This window comes from Odocoileus virginianus, chromosome 9 (assembly GCF_023699985.2).
Source record: "Odocoileus virginianus isolate 20LAN1187 ecotype Illinois chromosome 9, Ovbor_1.2, whole genome shotgun sequence".
Classification (NCBI taxonomy): Eukaryota; Metazoa; Chordata; class Mammalia; order Artiodactyla; family Cervidae; genus Odocoileus; species Odocoileus virginianus.
In genome coordinates this window covers 30427347-30443288 of record NC_069682.1, presented here as the reverse complement: position 1 = coordinate 30443288, position 15942 = coordinate 30427347, and the positions used below count along the sequence as shown (strand labels likewise).

The following is a 15942-nucleotide window of genomic DNA, read 5'->3' as shown; positions in this document are numbered from 1 at the left end:
GAGACGCAGGTTTGATCCCTGGGTCAGAAAGATCCCCTAGAGAAGAGGATGACAACCCTCTCCAGTATTCTTGTCTGGGAAATCCCATGGACAGAGGAGCTGGCGGGCTATTGTCCACGGGGTTGCAAAGAGGCAGACATGACTGAAGTGACTGAGCACACATTTAAAGTTCAAAAGGAGAAAGGATGCTTGGGTCAGAAACTACTAGCTATAGTCTGATGCTACAAAGCTTGCCCCCCTGCCCTGGGCCACTCCCAGCTGAGGACGTCTAGGGATCATCCTGGCATTCAAGACAAAGTCCAGCCTCCTGCTACCACTAACTTTTCCAAATCTCTAGACAGACTAGTTACCCGTTAACCCCCAGTCACATCTGTATTTCCCAACTCTTTCTCCTCCTCCTCTTTGCCCAACCAAGATGAAATCTCATTTTCTAGAACATTCCCAGAATACCCTGGGTGTAAAAATATATCTTATATTAAAATTATAGCCACAATCTATACAATTAATGACAAGCATAGAATGCTTTGTGACACCTCTAGAACAATTTTCACCTATTACCTAAAATTCTATTATTTAACTTTCACACTTTTATGCTTGTCCTCTAACTAAACTGAAAACTCCTTGTCTTTCTCTTATTTTTTCACCCAAGTACATTGTAGACAGAAAGATTTTAATTACTGTTAATATTTAAAACAGAATAGAAACTGGGCAAACATTCTAAACCATCTATTGAAACCTAAGAAAACATGTTAGCATAGTATAAAACAATGATGATTAAAAGTTGACCTGGCATGAATACTGTAACCCTTTACATTATTTACAGTATTCAGAGCAGTTTAGTGACTAGCCATGGTGGGTTCTATCAATTCTGTCCACTTGAAAAACTGTGGAAGAACTTATAAGCAAAAGAAACATTCTACAGAGAACTCCTTCCATCCAAAGGTGGAATAAAAGGTGAAAGTATTATAAGCTCTTATTATACAAAGAAAGTGATGTCCCAATTATAGATGCAATATTCACTATACGTCATTTAGTTCAAATTCTCAGCAATATAGAATTACAATATTTATCTGTTTAGTTCTTACAAAAATAGGGAATTCTCATCTATGCATTTTTAATGTATACAAGGAAAAGAGCAAACAACACAGGGAATTCTCTGGCAGTCCAGTGCTTACGAGTGTGCACTTACACTGCTGTGACTCAGGTTTAACCCCTGGTCGGGGAACTAAGATCTCACAAGTCACAAGGCTTGGCCAAGAACAAACAAAAAACCCCCCAGAAAACCAGAAAGGAAAAACAAAACACAAAGAAATAAGTAGACAGCAGTGCCAGAGAACTTAAGTTAGATCTCTTATTCTCAAACACTTGGAGCTTCAGTAACTACTCACCGTGGAACGGCATCTACAGAGGATGACGCCGGGACCTTGGAAACTTGACAGTTTGCTGCAGCAGCCAGCTTTAAGGCAGACGATGGGACAGCACTTAAAGTCCTAGGTATGTGTCGTGCATTTATGGGGGTGATAGAGTTTACAGTGGCAACTGATGAAGGTACAGTCAATCGAATGTTGTTCCCAATCAGAACCTGAGTTGTGGCGGAGTTGGCAGCGGTCGCCGGGTGACCCGGCGCACTGTGGGAACCCGCAGTCTGGGTTACGCTTGCAGGCTGCAGCAAAGCCGGCCCTGCCGTCGACGGACTCGTGTGGACAAGTGCTGTGGGTGTAGTGCTACTGAGGTGTAAGCCCTTGTATACTCCTAGGGAAAAGGAAAGACACAGCTCAACAACCGCAACTTTGCTTTTGGTTTATCACTGACGCACGTCACAAAAGCAATCACAACTGCTGACACGTCTCTCTCCCTACCTGAGGCTGGAAGGACGCCATTCACCCCAATTCCAAGCACCACATCCTCCTTCATCTTGAATCCCATCAGTTGTTCCGATGTCACCAAAGCAGAAGCAGCAAATTGAGCACTAGCAGAATCCAAAGTCTTGGAAACAAAACCCTACAAAGGCAAACACAGAGCAGAGCTAATCAGCATCACTTAGTTTCAAATAATTATTAAAGCTACACAGCTATACGCCCAAATCAGTCTGCATACAAATCAAAGTGGCAGACCACTGAAATATCTTCATTTCTTCTTGACAGTCATAAATTTGATTAATGTTCAAGTCATCTTGTAACCCAAGGATTATAAATTAAAAAATAAATTCTCTTTTGCTGTACATGGCATTTTAGACCTTAGTTCCCTGGGGATTGAACCAACACTCCCTGCACTGGAAGGTGGAGTCTTAACCACTGGACTCTCAGGGAAGTCCCAAGGATTATGGATTTTGATCTTCTTATGTGACAATATATAATATGAAATTACCAAAATAAACCTTTAAAATGTGGAAATGGTAAACCTCCAACATGAAGTGTTGGACAAGAAACATGCTAGTAAAACATTTCAGTGATTTGCAATGAATCAATGCATGAATAAATTCATATAATGAATAAGTGAGTAGGCAAAATATCCTTCACCTAACTTAGACACATACATATTCAACCAAAGGCAGCCAGGGGACAATAAGGTAACTACCCCTTTAGAACAGAAGGAATAAAACATCAATCACATCCTAACTCAGCCTAGAAATTAAGAAGCCCCTTGAATTTTTTAAATGATATTTTCTTCTCAGATGTCTAGAGACACAAATCTCAGCCTTCCGTTAAGTTTTATAAATGTGTTTAAATGGCCAATATTTATCATGCTTTATGTTCAAAAGTGATTTAATAATAAAAGAAGTTATTTTAGCATAATTTTTAATACATTTTAAGAAGAATTAAAAGTTCTCCAGATAATGAGCAGGGCGGGGCTGTAAATTAAAGAGGTACATTCACAGACTGCAAGATCAGGCTTGAAGACAGGGTCTCCATCTCATTTGACTTTTAGGTTTTACTTTTTTACAATAGGAAGCAGAGGGCGACAGCTTCTATACTCACCTGTAACGTTCTTTCTAAACCCTGTATAGAGTGGCTATGATGTAGATTCAGGCGAAAGCCACTTTTCTGCTGGTTAGATGCAAGGTTCTATGACAACAGTTGGTAATTAGAGATGAACTCTGGTGGGAAACAATGAGGGATAATCATAAGACAGACAAATCCCTCACCTGTGGCGTGGTGGTGGAGGAATTATTACTTGCTTGCTGTTGCTGAATTTGTGCAAGCTGCTGTTTCTGCATGAGTGCCAGCTGCTGTTGATGTTGCTGGTATTGTTCGGCTGTAAATGCTGAACATAAAACGAGAGAACACTTTATAGAAATGCACAGCTATCACACGCAACTTACAATACATGAAAACAAATTCAAGCATTTAAAAAAATTTGCGCAAAATGAAAGCACTTGAGCATCCTGTTAAAGATCACTTCTGAATGAGAATTTCAGCATTTTTATAACCACGCTTGACAAGAGTGGCTTGAGTTTAAAGAAAAATAAAGTGAAACTTTGAGTTGCACATGGCAAAGAGAAGTGCTCACTTTCCAAGCTTTGAAACCATTATTTTTTTTGGTAAGCTGTGACACTTGTGCTAGACAGTGTAAAAGGTAATACCAGCTTTTTTCAACCGCATGTTGGAAATTCAGCTTTGCACTGAGCTTGAGAAGAGATCCAATAATTACCATCTGGTGTCTTTATTTATTCATACTACTGTCCTAATCCATTCAGATGATCTCCAGCAGTTCTGTGCAGAAATACTAGCTGTTCTACATAGTTCTGAATTTTAGTCATTACAAGTATTTCCTCCATATGAAATATAAGGTTGTTGGTTTATTACCTTTTTTTTTTTTTTAAAAGAACCCATCCTTTAAGTTTAACAGGAAGAAAAGAGGCTCCAAAGGTTAATTAATTTTCCCCACCCAATTAACCCACCTGGAAAAAATCCAGTCAATAAGAACGGAGTTGTTTATGTTGGCTTACTGTACAGAATGATGTCTGAGGAAAGACACTGTGTTATGCTACTTATGTTTGTCTATGGAGAGCTCAGTTCTAAAAAAAACAAACAAAAAAATGTTCATTTATTACACCCCCAAAAAGTGTGTGCAGTTTTTAAAAAGGAAAACCTTTTTCTTTTTTTTTTTTTTGCCAATTAAAAAAAAAAAGAAAAAATGTACATACAATCACAACATCTGACTTTTAAGGCTTCTTTAAGAAGCCTGTGGTGTTTGGGTTAAGAATTATTTTAGAACAGAAAAAAAAGGGTTAGCATGCATCCTTAGTCACTAGGGAATCTATAAACCATGCATATCCCTCAATCTAAGGTTTATTGTCTTCAAAATACTGTCAGCTAATTTGTTATCTTTAAAGATGTTTTGATAATTTATTTAGAATATTTCATCATCAAGTTTTGCAATTTTCACTTACAACTCATGAGAATCTTTTACCCTCTGGGACAGTTTCTGCCTAGGACAACTGGAAAATACTTAGCTAGAAGTTAGGTAGAAATTCTACCATATTTTAAACAAATCAGAAAACTGTGACATAATATTTCAGAAAACCTCTGAAGTTACTAGTATTTACATAGACTTTTATACTTGAGCTGAACTAATTTCCTGGGTTACAAAGCCAAAAAATAATTTGTTGGAAAAACTCTACCATTCATTTTCCTATTTTTGGTGTTACAAATCTGTTTAGTTGATATATGTCCTTTGATGAGTTTCTTCTTGTTATTTAGTCAGCTCAATTCTTTTGCAACCCCGTGGACTGTGTCCCCAGGCTCCTGTATCCACAGGATTTCCCAGACAAGAATACTGGAGTGGGTTGCCATTTCCTTCTCCAGGGGATCTTCCCGGCCCAGAGATTGAACCCATTATCTCCTGATTGGCAGGTGGATTCTTTACTACTAAGCCACTAGGGAAGCCCTGTTCCTTTTCCTACTATGTTGGTAATCCTCAGATCTGAACTCTGCAGGAAAAATTCTTTTTTATTGATAAAAGGATAATCCATAAATAGTGACATAAAAGCAAGTTTCTGTCAAAATGACCATTTCCATATAACAGAAATAAGTTATATCAGAACTTAAAAAAATAAGGCTGCCTTGAAACAGCAATTATAATTAACATAATATTTAACTTTATGCTTAAAAAATTCCATAAAAAGCAACTGCTTAAAGCCAAAAAGACAATTTAAGTATTGCTAATATGTTTTTGCAACTTCTACTTTAATTTCCTAAGCTTGAGTGAGTTGCCTAAATCTTGAATTTCCTGGTAGGAGATGCTTAATAAACTTGAAAAAAAAAAAAAAAAAGACGACTATTACTGGAAGGTCACACACACCTAAAAAAGAATAATTTAGCATTCACTGTAGAATAGATCTGTGTTCAGAACTACATTTATATGAACGAAAATATTCTTTTGCAGAACTTTGCTGGTGTGACTTAAAATTAGCAACATTAAGTTAGAAATAGATTTCAATAAAGGTTCCAAATATTTTACCCTATTTAAATCAACGTTTCAGTCCTCAGTCTCTGAGGGTTTTGTGAATTTCATTTTTTAAACAACTGTTAACTTCCTCTACAGATCTAGAAATTTTTAAAAACGCAACCAACACTTTAGATCACTAACACTCACTGTGATTTTAGATCCCCATGTTAGCCTATTTCTTACATATCTCTATACTCCAGAGTCTAGTTATAAAAACTTTCCTGGACATTTCTGATAAATGTTCTAGAAGAAACGCAGAGTAACATATACGCCAGAAGTGATGGTAATAAAAAACATGGGTCTAGGGGCCAAGAGATCCTGATTTTTCTTTCATTCTCAGCTCTATCATAATTAGCTGAGTATACCTAAGGAAATTCCTTAATCTTCTGGAGCTCAGTATGTTTACCTAAAATACACAAGTATTAAATTAGGTGATCATTAAAGTCCTTTTCAAGATATAACATGCTAAAGGGTTTTAGATTTCTTCTGAAAAATAACAATTCCAATCCAAAAGGCTGTATGAATGAGTAGGAAAGCTTGGATAAAGGTCAGGTAATAAATTTGGGCAAATAAAAGCTTAACTGGGTTTCACATTGTTCCTTACACAGGAAACTAGGACGACCTTGGATGCCATTATAATTCAAAGCCTAACCAAATTCTAAGTGAAAATAAACCAAAATGACCATATTTCCCTAAATCTCTATCAAAAGGTTTTAGGTTATATGTCTACTTCTAGATATGGTGTGGTAGTCAAGTTTACAATTCACATGAAGGGGGACACGCTGGTCTGGTGAACAGATCACCAAACCTAGAATCAGAATCATTTCACAGAACCAAAAAATGTTAGATCAGGAGGGATTCCTGGTGATTTCCTCTATAACCTCATAACAAAGATGAAGAAACTTTGATCTGAGATCACAAGGATTTTAGTAGTGGAAACTACTGAACTACCCTGAAACCAATGAGATTTTAAATGTAGAAAGAGACAAAACTTTGTTTTAGATTTAATATCATTTACAAAAAATAATCAGATGTTTTATGTAGCAACAGTGTGCATCATGCTTTTAGAGCCCAGAAACCACTGCTGTTCGGGTAGCTTCTAACAATTCTCTCAGGGCAGGAATTGAGATGGAATAATTTAAGACTTCATGAATCCACTTCTTATGCAAGGAACTATCATGTGCCAGGTACACCAGCCCTGGAACAATCTGGTGTTCAGGCTGCTGGCCTTTAAGTCACATTCCTATAGCTGGAGCAGATCAATGGAATAATTTTGGGGTGGTGTGGGGAGGGTGACAGATAATTTCAAAAAGGAAACAATTTCAAAATTTGAAAATTCAGTCTGAGGTGATGGATTCTAGGTTTCCAGAATATACACTGTGTTTTAAAAACAAACCCAAACATCTATTTTAAAAGATACTCATCAATTAGAAATTTCTTTGAGCAATATAAGGCAGAAAATTATTTTAATGCAGGAGAGAGGTCACTTTAAAGAAATAAACATATCTGAAATGACTCCACACAGTATTACAGTATGACCCCTTAATCAGTAAGCTTGAATTGATAGTATGGAGGTCACAAGCACTTATCAGTTATCTAAAATACCCAATCTGAAAACAAAAATTTGTTGTAATTCATTTGATAACAAACTACAACCAAACCTGAATTCATCTGGCTGCAAACGTCTTGAATATGAGATTCTTTGTGGTCAAACTTAACCACTGAGTGTGACTATTCTCGTACTTCACTAGACAACTGTAGGACTATTAATGTGTTTTACTATGGGCACCACCCCGGACTCTGCTGAGCAAGTAATTCTGAGTTTTGAAACATATTTGGATAAGGATATGGTCCTATATCCTTATGATGGTCCTATGTTCTATGTCCATCACCGACTCGATGGACATGGGTTTGGGTAGACTCTGGGAGTTGGTAAAAGACAGGGAGGCCTGGCGTGCTGCGATTCATGGGGTCACAAAGAGCTGGACACGACTGAGTGACTGAACTGAACTGAAGATCCTATAAATTAAAAAAATCTAGCAATGAAAACATTCAGTGTTCAATTCTAGTAACTGTCCTACAGTAAGATTAAAATTTTATGCTAACTAATAAAGGCCTACTACTGTAGAGCACAGAAAACTCTACTCAATACTCTATAATGACCTATATGTGAAAAGAATCTAAAAAAGAGTGGATAAATGTATTAACACATGTAAAACCTTCAGTCTGCTGCACAGCAGAAACTAACACAACACTGTAAATCAACTATACTCTAATAGAAATCGAAAAAAAGATTTTTAATGCTACAAATAGAAGTCAACTGTGCCTCTGAGTAAGCTACAGGTTTGGAGGCTTAGAACCTACCCATCTAGCTACACGTTCCCCACTGACTTACAGAATAAATCTATCCAGCAGATATGGGAGTTCAGAAAAATGACTTAAAATGCTGATAAAATTTCACTGAGAAACAGGAATTAAAATCCTGAATATATAATGGTGGTTTAAAAATCACTTTTCTATTTTTAGTCTTTCTGAATTAGAGTCCTAGTTCCTAATTATGAAAAAAAGGTATTAATTCTGAATCTGTTATCCCTTCAAACACATGCAGATGAATAGTCATGCAACCAACACTTAAGTTTTCAAAGATTGTTTTTTTTTTCCCTTTTGTCTGCACCTCATGGCTTGTGGGATCTTAGTGCTCTGGCCAGGGACTGAACCTCGGCAGTGAGAAAGTGTGAAGTCCTAATCACTGGACTGCCAGCAAATTCCTCAAGGACATTTTTGTAGATAAAAATATTAGAAAAATATACTTGAAAATTGTCCAAACCACATTTTAACTAAAGACTACTTAAAATACACGATTTATCCTTAAGAACCAAAATCTAGTCTGAGAAGTTCTAACACGGTGTCACCCTGCTGTACTGTATTCAGGAGACCAAGCACTCGAGCACCTCACTACCCATCTGGCTGCACAGCTATGCGAAGTGGTGAAGCCCGGGAAGCGAGCAAAAGACTCTGATCGCTTGCCTACAGAAGCTGTGTGCTAGAGCTCATGCCCTGTGCTGAAAACGATGGGCTTCAGATGCCCTCATGTAAATTTCTATTTGGAAGTGAGAAGAGGCCCTTCTAGAGGATTATTTAGAAAAGGGATAATCAGTCCAGAGGGCATTACTCTGTCACAGCACACATATAAACATTAATATTTAAAACAATGATAGAATGATAAAAAATGGCTAAACTGAAACCCACATATTTGGCTTAAAATAGCAGGCAAGCATATCAGCCGACTCGTATTTCACATAATGACTGGTTAAGGTCTAAAGTCAGTGTGGTAAAAATTAAGCCTAAAAAATTCCTTTAGCGAGTACCATGATGAGTCCATTTCCTTTCAATAAGTCCAACACAGCCAGTTTTTCCTCTGGCATCAGACTAGATCAGAGTTTCTGTGGCTGAATTCCAGACAAGAGTAGTTTCATTTGTGTTTAGGGGCTATGACAAATGAAAAACAAACTTTAAAACTACATCAAATGAGATGAGATGCTTAACAGAGGGTGAGGTAGCAATGCAGGCACTGATGCGGCAGAAGGAACAGACTCACTTCTCTCATTCCCAGAGGGCCTCACTCTTTTAGTTCAATTGTACTTAGAACCCTGTGTAACGTCTGAACTGCTGAAGTTTTTTTTTTCTCCAGGGGAATTCAATGAAGTTAAAGGTACACATGACATGAGTTCACTGTCATATACTTTACAGCGAAAAGCTTTAGGTTTCTGGAATATTCACAAACATGAAAGAATAAAGTGTTACCCTAAAGCAATTCTATAAGTATACAGAAAGATCTAAGAAATTTATGGGAAAATTGAGAACAATTAAGTGCAAGAGAAAACAAATGATAAACCTACCATTTAATCTGATCACATATATGGGGGAAGGAAATAATGGAAAGGAAAATTACACAGTTATTAAAGATTTTTTCAGCTAAATTTTCAGTAATACTACTGCTCCATATTCATCTTTTAACATTCATTGGCAAACATAAATCAAGTAAGTGTTATACTATCAATGCTTAGTTAAGTAGTATAGCAAAACAATTTATGTGAAAAAGATCATATAAGTAGCTATACAACTTTAAGAAGTGGAGAAGATCAGAAATTGATCGAACAAGCCAGTTTTCTACATCTAGTCTCAAAGAATTTTAAACAACTTAATCTTTATCAGGGAAACATATTATAAATTTATACTATTAAAATCTCTACATTCACACCATATAAGACTTTCATGCTGAAAAATCCTTTTGATTTTTAAGACTATAAAAGCAGAGAGAAACTGAATCTTCATGATATAGACTCCAAGATTAATGTGATTATAAGTAATCTATTAGGTAGGCCTCAGAATAATTTAGATTATCTTCTACTTGATTTCTGAAATGAGTTTAGATTTCTTATGAGTTGAAAGACTTCCCTTTCATAGAAGTACTTTATTTCTAATCACAAAGAATATTAATTTATGGAAACTTTTCTGAATGTCTTTAAGGATATGAGGCACATTTTCATATTTATTAGGTTTAACTGTAGCCTTACCAGATAATTAGGGGGACAGATTAAATTATCTTTATATATTTAAATTATCTTTGTAAATATCTGCAGTAACAACTTAAACAGTGAATTTCTATAATCTTCATGCCTCAAACAACTGGCATTTGCTTTAAAATAGAAAACTAAAATCTGGGGAATATTTTAAGTAGATGGCATTTATACTAGACCCATTTCACAGTGTAGGCATAATGCTAAAGTACATATTACCTGAAATGTTTCCAGATTATTAGAATAATCCTTAAACTTAGATGTTCTTTGAAAAGTTAGTGTCCCTCTTATAAATTATTCTGAATGACGGTGTCAGCAGAGAAAGCATGCCTGTCTATCAAGTTGCTGGCTTACTTTAAAGCAGTCTAAGTAAAAGCCCAGAAAAGTGTCCACTATCAATTTACAGTCCATTTTCTTTCCATATTATTTGAAAACATAACAGCTGAATCTTGGTGGTTCATGAAGTGCAACAGGAAACAAATGCCACACATTATAAACAGCACTAAAATTCTTGGGTGTGCAGATATGTTTAAATGAAGACACATGCACAATCGGGATTCAAATAAATACTTAAACCTAGATTTTAAAAAAATACTATTTTAAGAGAAGAGGACTTTTAGCTGTAAGAATAACAGATCGCATAGTCGCAACACTGATGAACCTGAGGCTTCTACAGAAACGCACATCGAAACGAAGGAACGTACCAAAGTGTGCTGAACCACTGCTGCCTTTGCTTTGCGTAGAGGTACTGCATGTCTGGGTCCCGGGTTGTGCTGTGCCTGTTCGATTTATACTCCTAAACAACTTTCGACAGGAGAGTTCATCATTGTCACTGTCATGTAGGGATGGTGTCCGAGGCCTAAAATGCCGCCATCTACATGATTTGATATTGACGAGTATCTGACTGAGGTCTTTAGAGAAAGATTTGTCCGAGGTATTTGTTTCTGAGGTATTGGCAGGCTGATTGACTGGAGAATGTTGTGGTGAGGAAAGCATGTCCAGATCCAGATGGCGAAACACGCCGTCGTAGTCTGAGTGCGCTCTGTCCAGTAAGACCCTGTTAAAAATCAGTCAGAAAATTTATGTAGAACAGCTATTCAGAAATTACACAAGAGTTTTTTTCTATCCCCTCCCCAAGTCCCCCAAAGCCATCTCATACTGAATATTTAAAAGCTATAAATTTGATTATTTCAGTATTTGGCTCTGAAGGCTAAACTCTCAATTTCTGTTAAGGTTCTTTCACTTTTTAAAGATTCGATTAGAGAAGAAAGTACTCCACCTTGAAGAATAAAGTATACTGTCCACCTTGCAACAGAAAGCCTTCTAACAGTGCGTTACTGTCACCATACAAGAGAATTTGATCTTTCACTTCCATTACAAAGCACCAAAACATTTATGAAGCACTGCTAACGTATCTGTTACTTAAGCAAAAAGGTTTTTTTTTGAGGGAGCAGGAAGGAGAAAAACAATCAAAATATGTGATCTTTGGATATTTTACACTATTAAAACTTCTTACAGAGAAAATATTTGAAGACACCACTCGAGAGGATTTATTTTTACTTTATTTATATAAACTTTATAAATGAATCCATCTTAAAATGCTAACACTAACTAATGCTAGTATAGAATAAAATATAGCCAACACAGAGAACTTTTACTACTAATGATGAGGCTGAAAAAGACTCAATAAAATGTGTCTTAGTGACTGGATAATTCTAAACTGACATGAAGTGATAACAACTGCAATTAAGATAAAAAATGAAAGAAATGTGTATAAGTCATTAACTTACTATAAGTTATACCCTTACGTTTCTTCCTGAAGGCACCTTGATCTGTTATGCCTTTTAATTTTTTTTCACTAATACCATACGCGAGTCTTTCTTTTCCTTCGCTTTCATGTGTTTGGCAATCCGTCCCCTCCCCACACAGCTTCTCACCTAAAGACCTCCAGAGCATCCAAGGACTCCAGGTCTAGACAAAGGCAGGTATAGATCAGGTCCCGCATGGAGCCAGGAGCCTGTCCTCTGATGAGTTAACTCAGTGTACTAGTTATATGACATTTCTTAGCCTATTTAATCCTTTTTCTCAGTATCTCCCAGAACTCCTAAAATAATTTTTGGTAATTTCTTTAATGTCACATGGGCTTCCCTGATGGCTCAGTTGGTAAAGAATCCACCTGCAATGCAGGAGACCCTGGTTCAATTCCTGGGTTTGGAAGATCTACTGGAGAAGGGATAGGCTATCCACTCCACTATTCTTGGGCTTCCCCTGTAGCTCAGCTGATAAAGAATACGCCTGCAATGTGGGAGACCAGGGTTTGATCCCTGGGTTGGGAAGATCCCCCAGAGATGGGAAAGGTTACCCACTCCAGTTATTCAGGCCTGGAGAATTCCATGGACTGAATAGTCCATGGAGTCACAAAGAGTCAGACACGACATTTTTTTAATGTCATACAATTTATGTAATCATGATGTACACTTGCTTTCATCTACCTCTGAGGGCAGATATCTGAGTTTTCAATCTTGAGAAGAAAAGCAGATCCATTAGGGAACCACTAGTTATGCATTAAAAGCTACTGCTGTGTTAACAGGTAGAAAGTGGCAAAGTATCTTCGTCCAAAAAAACCCCAAAAAACAGTTAAGAAGAGGAGGCGGGAACAAATGAGCTCTTTGGAAGGATCACCTCATTTTAAACTTTTGCCTGACTCCATCACCCACATCTAAGACATCCCTCTGCTAGAAGCAGAGATGCCTCACCTTCCACCGCGCCCAACCCGTCTTCGTGCAAATCCGATACACCGCTGGGGCACGGTCAGGGTGGTCAGGCAGTATCGGTATCGTACATCCCCTATTCCTCCGTCGCTAGGACTAGTCCAAGGCCAGTTGCCAGTTTGGTCTAAGTGAGGCTTAAAAAGAAAAATCCGAATTGCTATTTATTTTTTGTCAACTAAAGGTAAGCAGTTTGTTATTTATAAAGACAATCCACACTTACAGCGTAGTACTGACAGCCTGCCTTCCTTCGGAAAGCAAAAGGGCCATCGGGATCATTCTCTTCCTCAGCTTCTGAAGAGCCAGACAGAACCTTTAAATAAAAGGAAGTGCGTCAGATCGTGTGCCTTCCTATGTTCCTCATCTGCATTCAGAGAAAATCCTTGGACTTACCTGGGAGAGAGGCTCTTCGTCTGAGCTGGGGAAGTCATACTGGTTCAGGTCTTTAGCGTTGAAGACCGGCAGCGTGGTGGGGCTGGCCTGTTGAGGAGCAGCAGCAGCAGACGAAGGTAAGACTTTGGGCTTCTTTTCATATTTACGTTTAGGTCGGATAAGATCGGCCTTATCTTGCTGCAATACAGTCATGAATTAAACACCAGAAACCACGGTCAACAAACTCAAAGTTTGGGGGAAGTTTTAAAAATAAGTTTACTGCTAACATGAACTTATAGGAGATACAAGACCCTTACATTTTGTCATTTTCTAATGTAAAAGTCTTAGAGGTTGTTCTCTGTGAAAACATGAGTATGTTCCTATAACCTAAACATGATCCTAAAATACTTTGCTTCAATTAAAGTAAAAAGAAGAGAAATTCTCCTGAAATCCTTAAACTACAATTAATATTTACTGTTGGTTCGATATCTTTTTCTTAACTTTCTACAAAAATTCTAGGAGAGAATTTTTTAAAAGGAACTTTTAGTTAGTCTTCATCCTAAAGAATTAACAATTCAACACTGGGAAAGTAATAATGAGAACATATACACAAAGCAAGCTTCAGGTAACTGTTAACATAGTGAAAACAAATCCATAGTACTGAGGTATTAAAAAAATAAAGGGTAGTAAAGACTTGCTAGCTCTACAATGAAAGCAAATGGTGAGCAGTTTTAGAGGTTAAAGATATGAAATCACTAAAGCAGGAAACAACACAGGGATAATATACACAGGCAAGAGTGATGAATACAGTTGCACGTCAGAAATACACATGGCCAGTGAGGGCAGAGGTGAGGAGAGATATGAATCTGAGGAGGAGGCAACAGGCAAGGAAGATCAGAGGCAAAAGTGGTATTTGGTAGGAAGAGACAGATCATGGCGAGTACCATGCTTGTATAAATATGCTAAGTATTTGTATCAAGCTTTATGAAGTTTTTGGCATTATGGTTTTTAAAGAAAAGTTAATGAAACTATAAGGTATCTCTCTTTACAATTTCTACTGCTATATCTATAGACCAGTCTTAAAAACTGGCTTTCATGGTAGGGTTTATAAACAAATTCCTCCTTTTTACTCTGATTCTAATGATTAAAATCACAAACATTTTGATCACCTTATTAACTTTAAATTCCTTCACGTCTATCGCCTCCTGGTGTTTGAACTGACTGCTGTTGGCGATGGGGATGAGGGGGATGGTGTACGTGGGCTTCACTGGCTGCCTCTGAGCCATGACCTCAGACATGATCTCCCCACTGTAGTCACCCAAATTATACCTGAAATGGTAAGAAAAGGTTCAGAGTTAGTTCCTGTAAGTACTTACCATCATGATGACTAATAACTAACTCAGATATTAACTATAACCCTAATGAAACTTAAGGTAAGATTACAGGTAAACTACCCGATGAATGCTTATTAAAAGTAAAGATTACATAATTCCTATTGCTTCTTTCTTTTACTTTTTGGCTCATGGCTTTATCATGCCACCATTAACAGATAACCATGGCGGGGGAGAGGGGATTTAATTTTAATGTAGAAATTCTGGTGACAGATTTGGTGGAGATGTTGAAATTCATGCCTGAAATGGTACAGAGGAACTTTCTGCTAATTTGAGTTTCTGTGCCGTAAAACTAATTTTTCTGTAATGAATCATAAGAAATTGAATAGTGATTTCCTTTGGGAACAGGGACCTGGAAACAGGGGAGTGTAGCCTGAAGTTTTCACTGTGCTTCTGCTGAAGAATTGTGCGTGTGTATTTAGTTGCTCAGTCGTATCCAACTCTTTTGCAACTCCATGAACTGTAGCCTGCCAGGCTCCTCTGCCCATGGATTTTTCAGGCAAGAATACTGGAGTAGAATGCCACGCCCTCCTTCAGGTGATCTTCCCAACCCAGGGATCGAACCCGTGTCTCCTGCATTGCAGGTGGATTCTTTACTGCTGAGTCACTGGGGAAGCTGCATTGAAGGATTATCTAGGTATTAAGATTATGGGCCTTTCCCCCATCCTTGTTTTATACTTTTCTGTTAAAAATCTCAGCAAGTGTTAAGAAAAAATTCAGTATCATTTAGTAAACAAAATAAAAACTTTAGAAGTGACAAATGTTCTCTTCCTCGCAGCTCTGCACTAACTCAAGTAAGTGTAAAAGAAAATGATTTTGAAATGGAAGTATCCTGCATGACAATTTTACTGAACCAGTCACTTTAAAAGTGAAACTAGAGAGAGGAAGGCATGTAAAATTACACAAAGTACATCAACACCACATATTTCAACAGTCTCTAACCATTATTAAAAGAATGTATTTCTGGAGTTACAGAAAACTGCTTAGGAAATAAATGACTTCTACACAAAATTCTAATGGTGCCATGCTTCTCATGCTATTAAAACATACTTTACCTCTTTTCCATAATTTCCAGTGTTAAGTGCAATAGCTCTCTTTTACTCTTTTCTCTTCTTTTTATCATCTCTAGAATAGTAACAGCCCGGCTTAGGTCTCGACGCAGCTTAAGCATTTTTTCATAAGAGGCTTCATCATTTTTGCGATTCTGCAAGTATGAATTTGCTTGTTTAATGTCAGTAAGCATTTTTGAGTATAGCTGGTGACATATAAGAGTATATATATATATATATTTGAAAAGTGAGACTAGAATTTAAAGACACTGAAAGGGAACATGGGATCACCAGGAAATCAATTTTGAATATGGTTTTTAATGAAACAACA

The 15942-nt window shown here is 37.2% G+C and overlaps 1 protein-coding gene across 4 annotated transcripts in view; it reads right to left on the bottom strand.

The window, feature by feature from the left end:
• EPC1 (enhancer of polycomb homolog 1) overlaps positions 1 to 15942 on the bottom strand; it is a 99946-nt gene that overhangs the window by 1998 nt on the left and 82006 nt on the right. For 3 of the 4 annotated variants that reach the window (XM_020876363.2, XM_070472129.1, XM_020876360.2), the window contains 10 exons: positions 15618 to 15766; positions 14341 to 14500; positions 13193 to 13369; positions 13023 to 13112; positions 12788 to 12936; positions 10736 to 11088; positions 3146 to 3264; positions 2979 to 3065; positions 1860 to 2001; positions 1389 to 1752 (listed from right to left, as the gene is read on the bottom strand). In XM_020876363.2, the coding sequence (XP_020732022.1) occupies positions 1389 to 1752; positions 1860 to 2001; positions 2979 to 3065; positions 3146 to 3264; positions 10736 to 11088; positions 12788 to 12936; positions 13023 to 13112; positions 13193 to 13369; positions 14341 to 14500; positions 15618 to 15766 (1790 nt within the window). The remainder of the gene's footprint in view (positions 1 to 1388; positions 1753 to 1859; positions 2002 to 2978; positions 3066 to 3145; positions 3265 to 10735; positions 11089 to 12787; positions 12937 to 13022; positions 13113 to 13192; positions 13370 to 14340; positions 14501 to 15617; positions 15767 to 15942) is intronic. The other variant, XM_020876361.2, reaches the window with a different exon arrangement.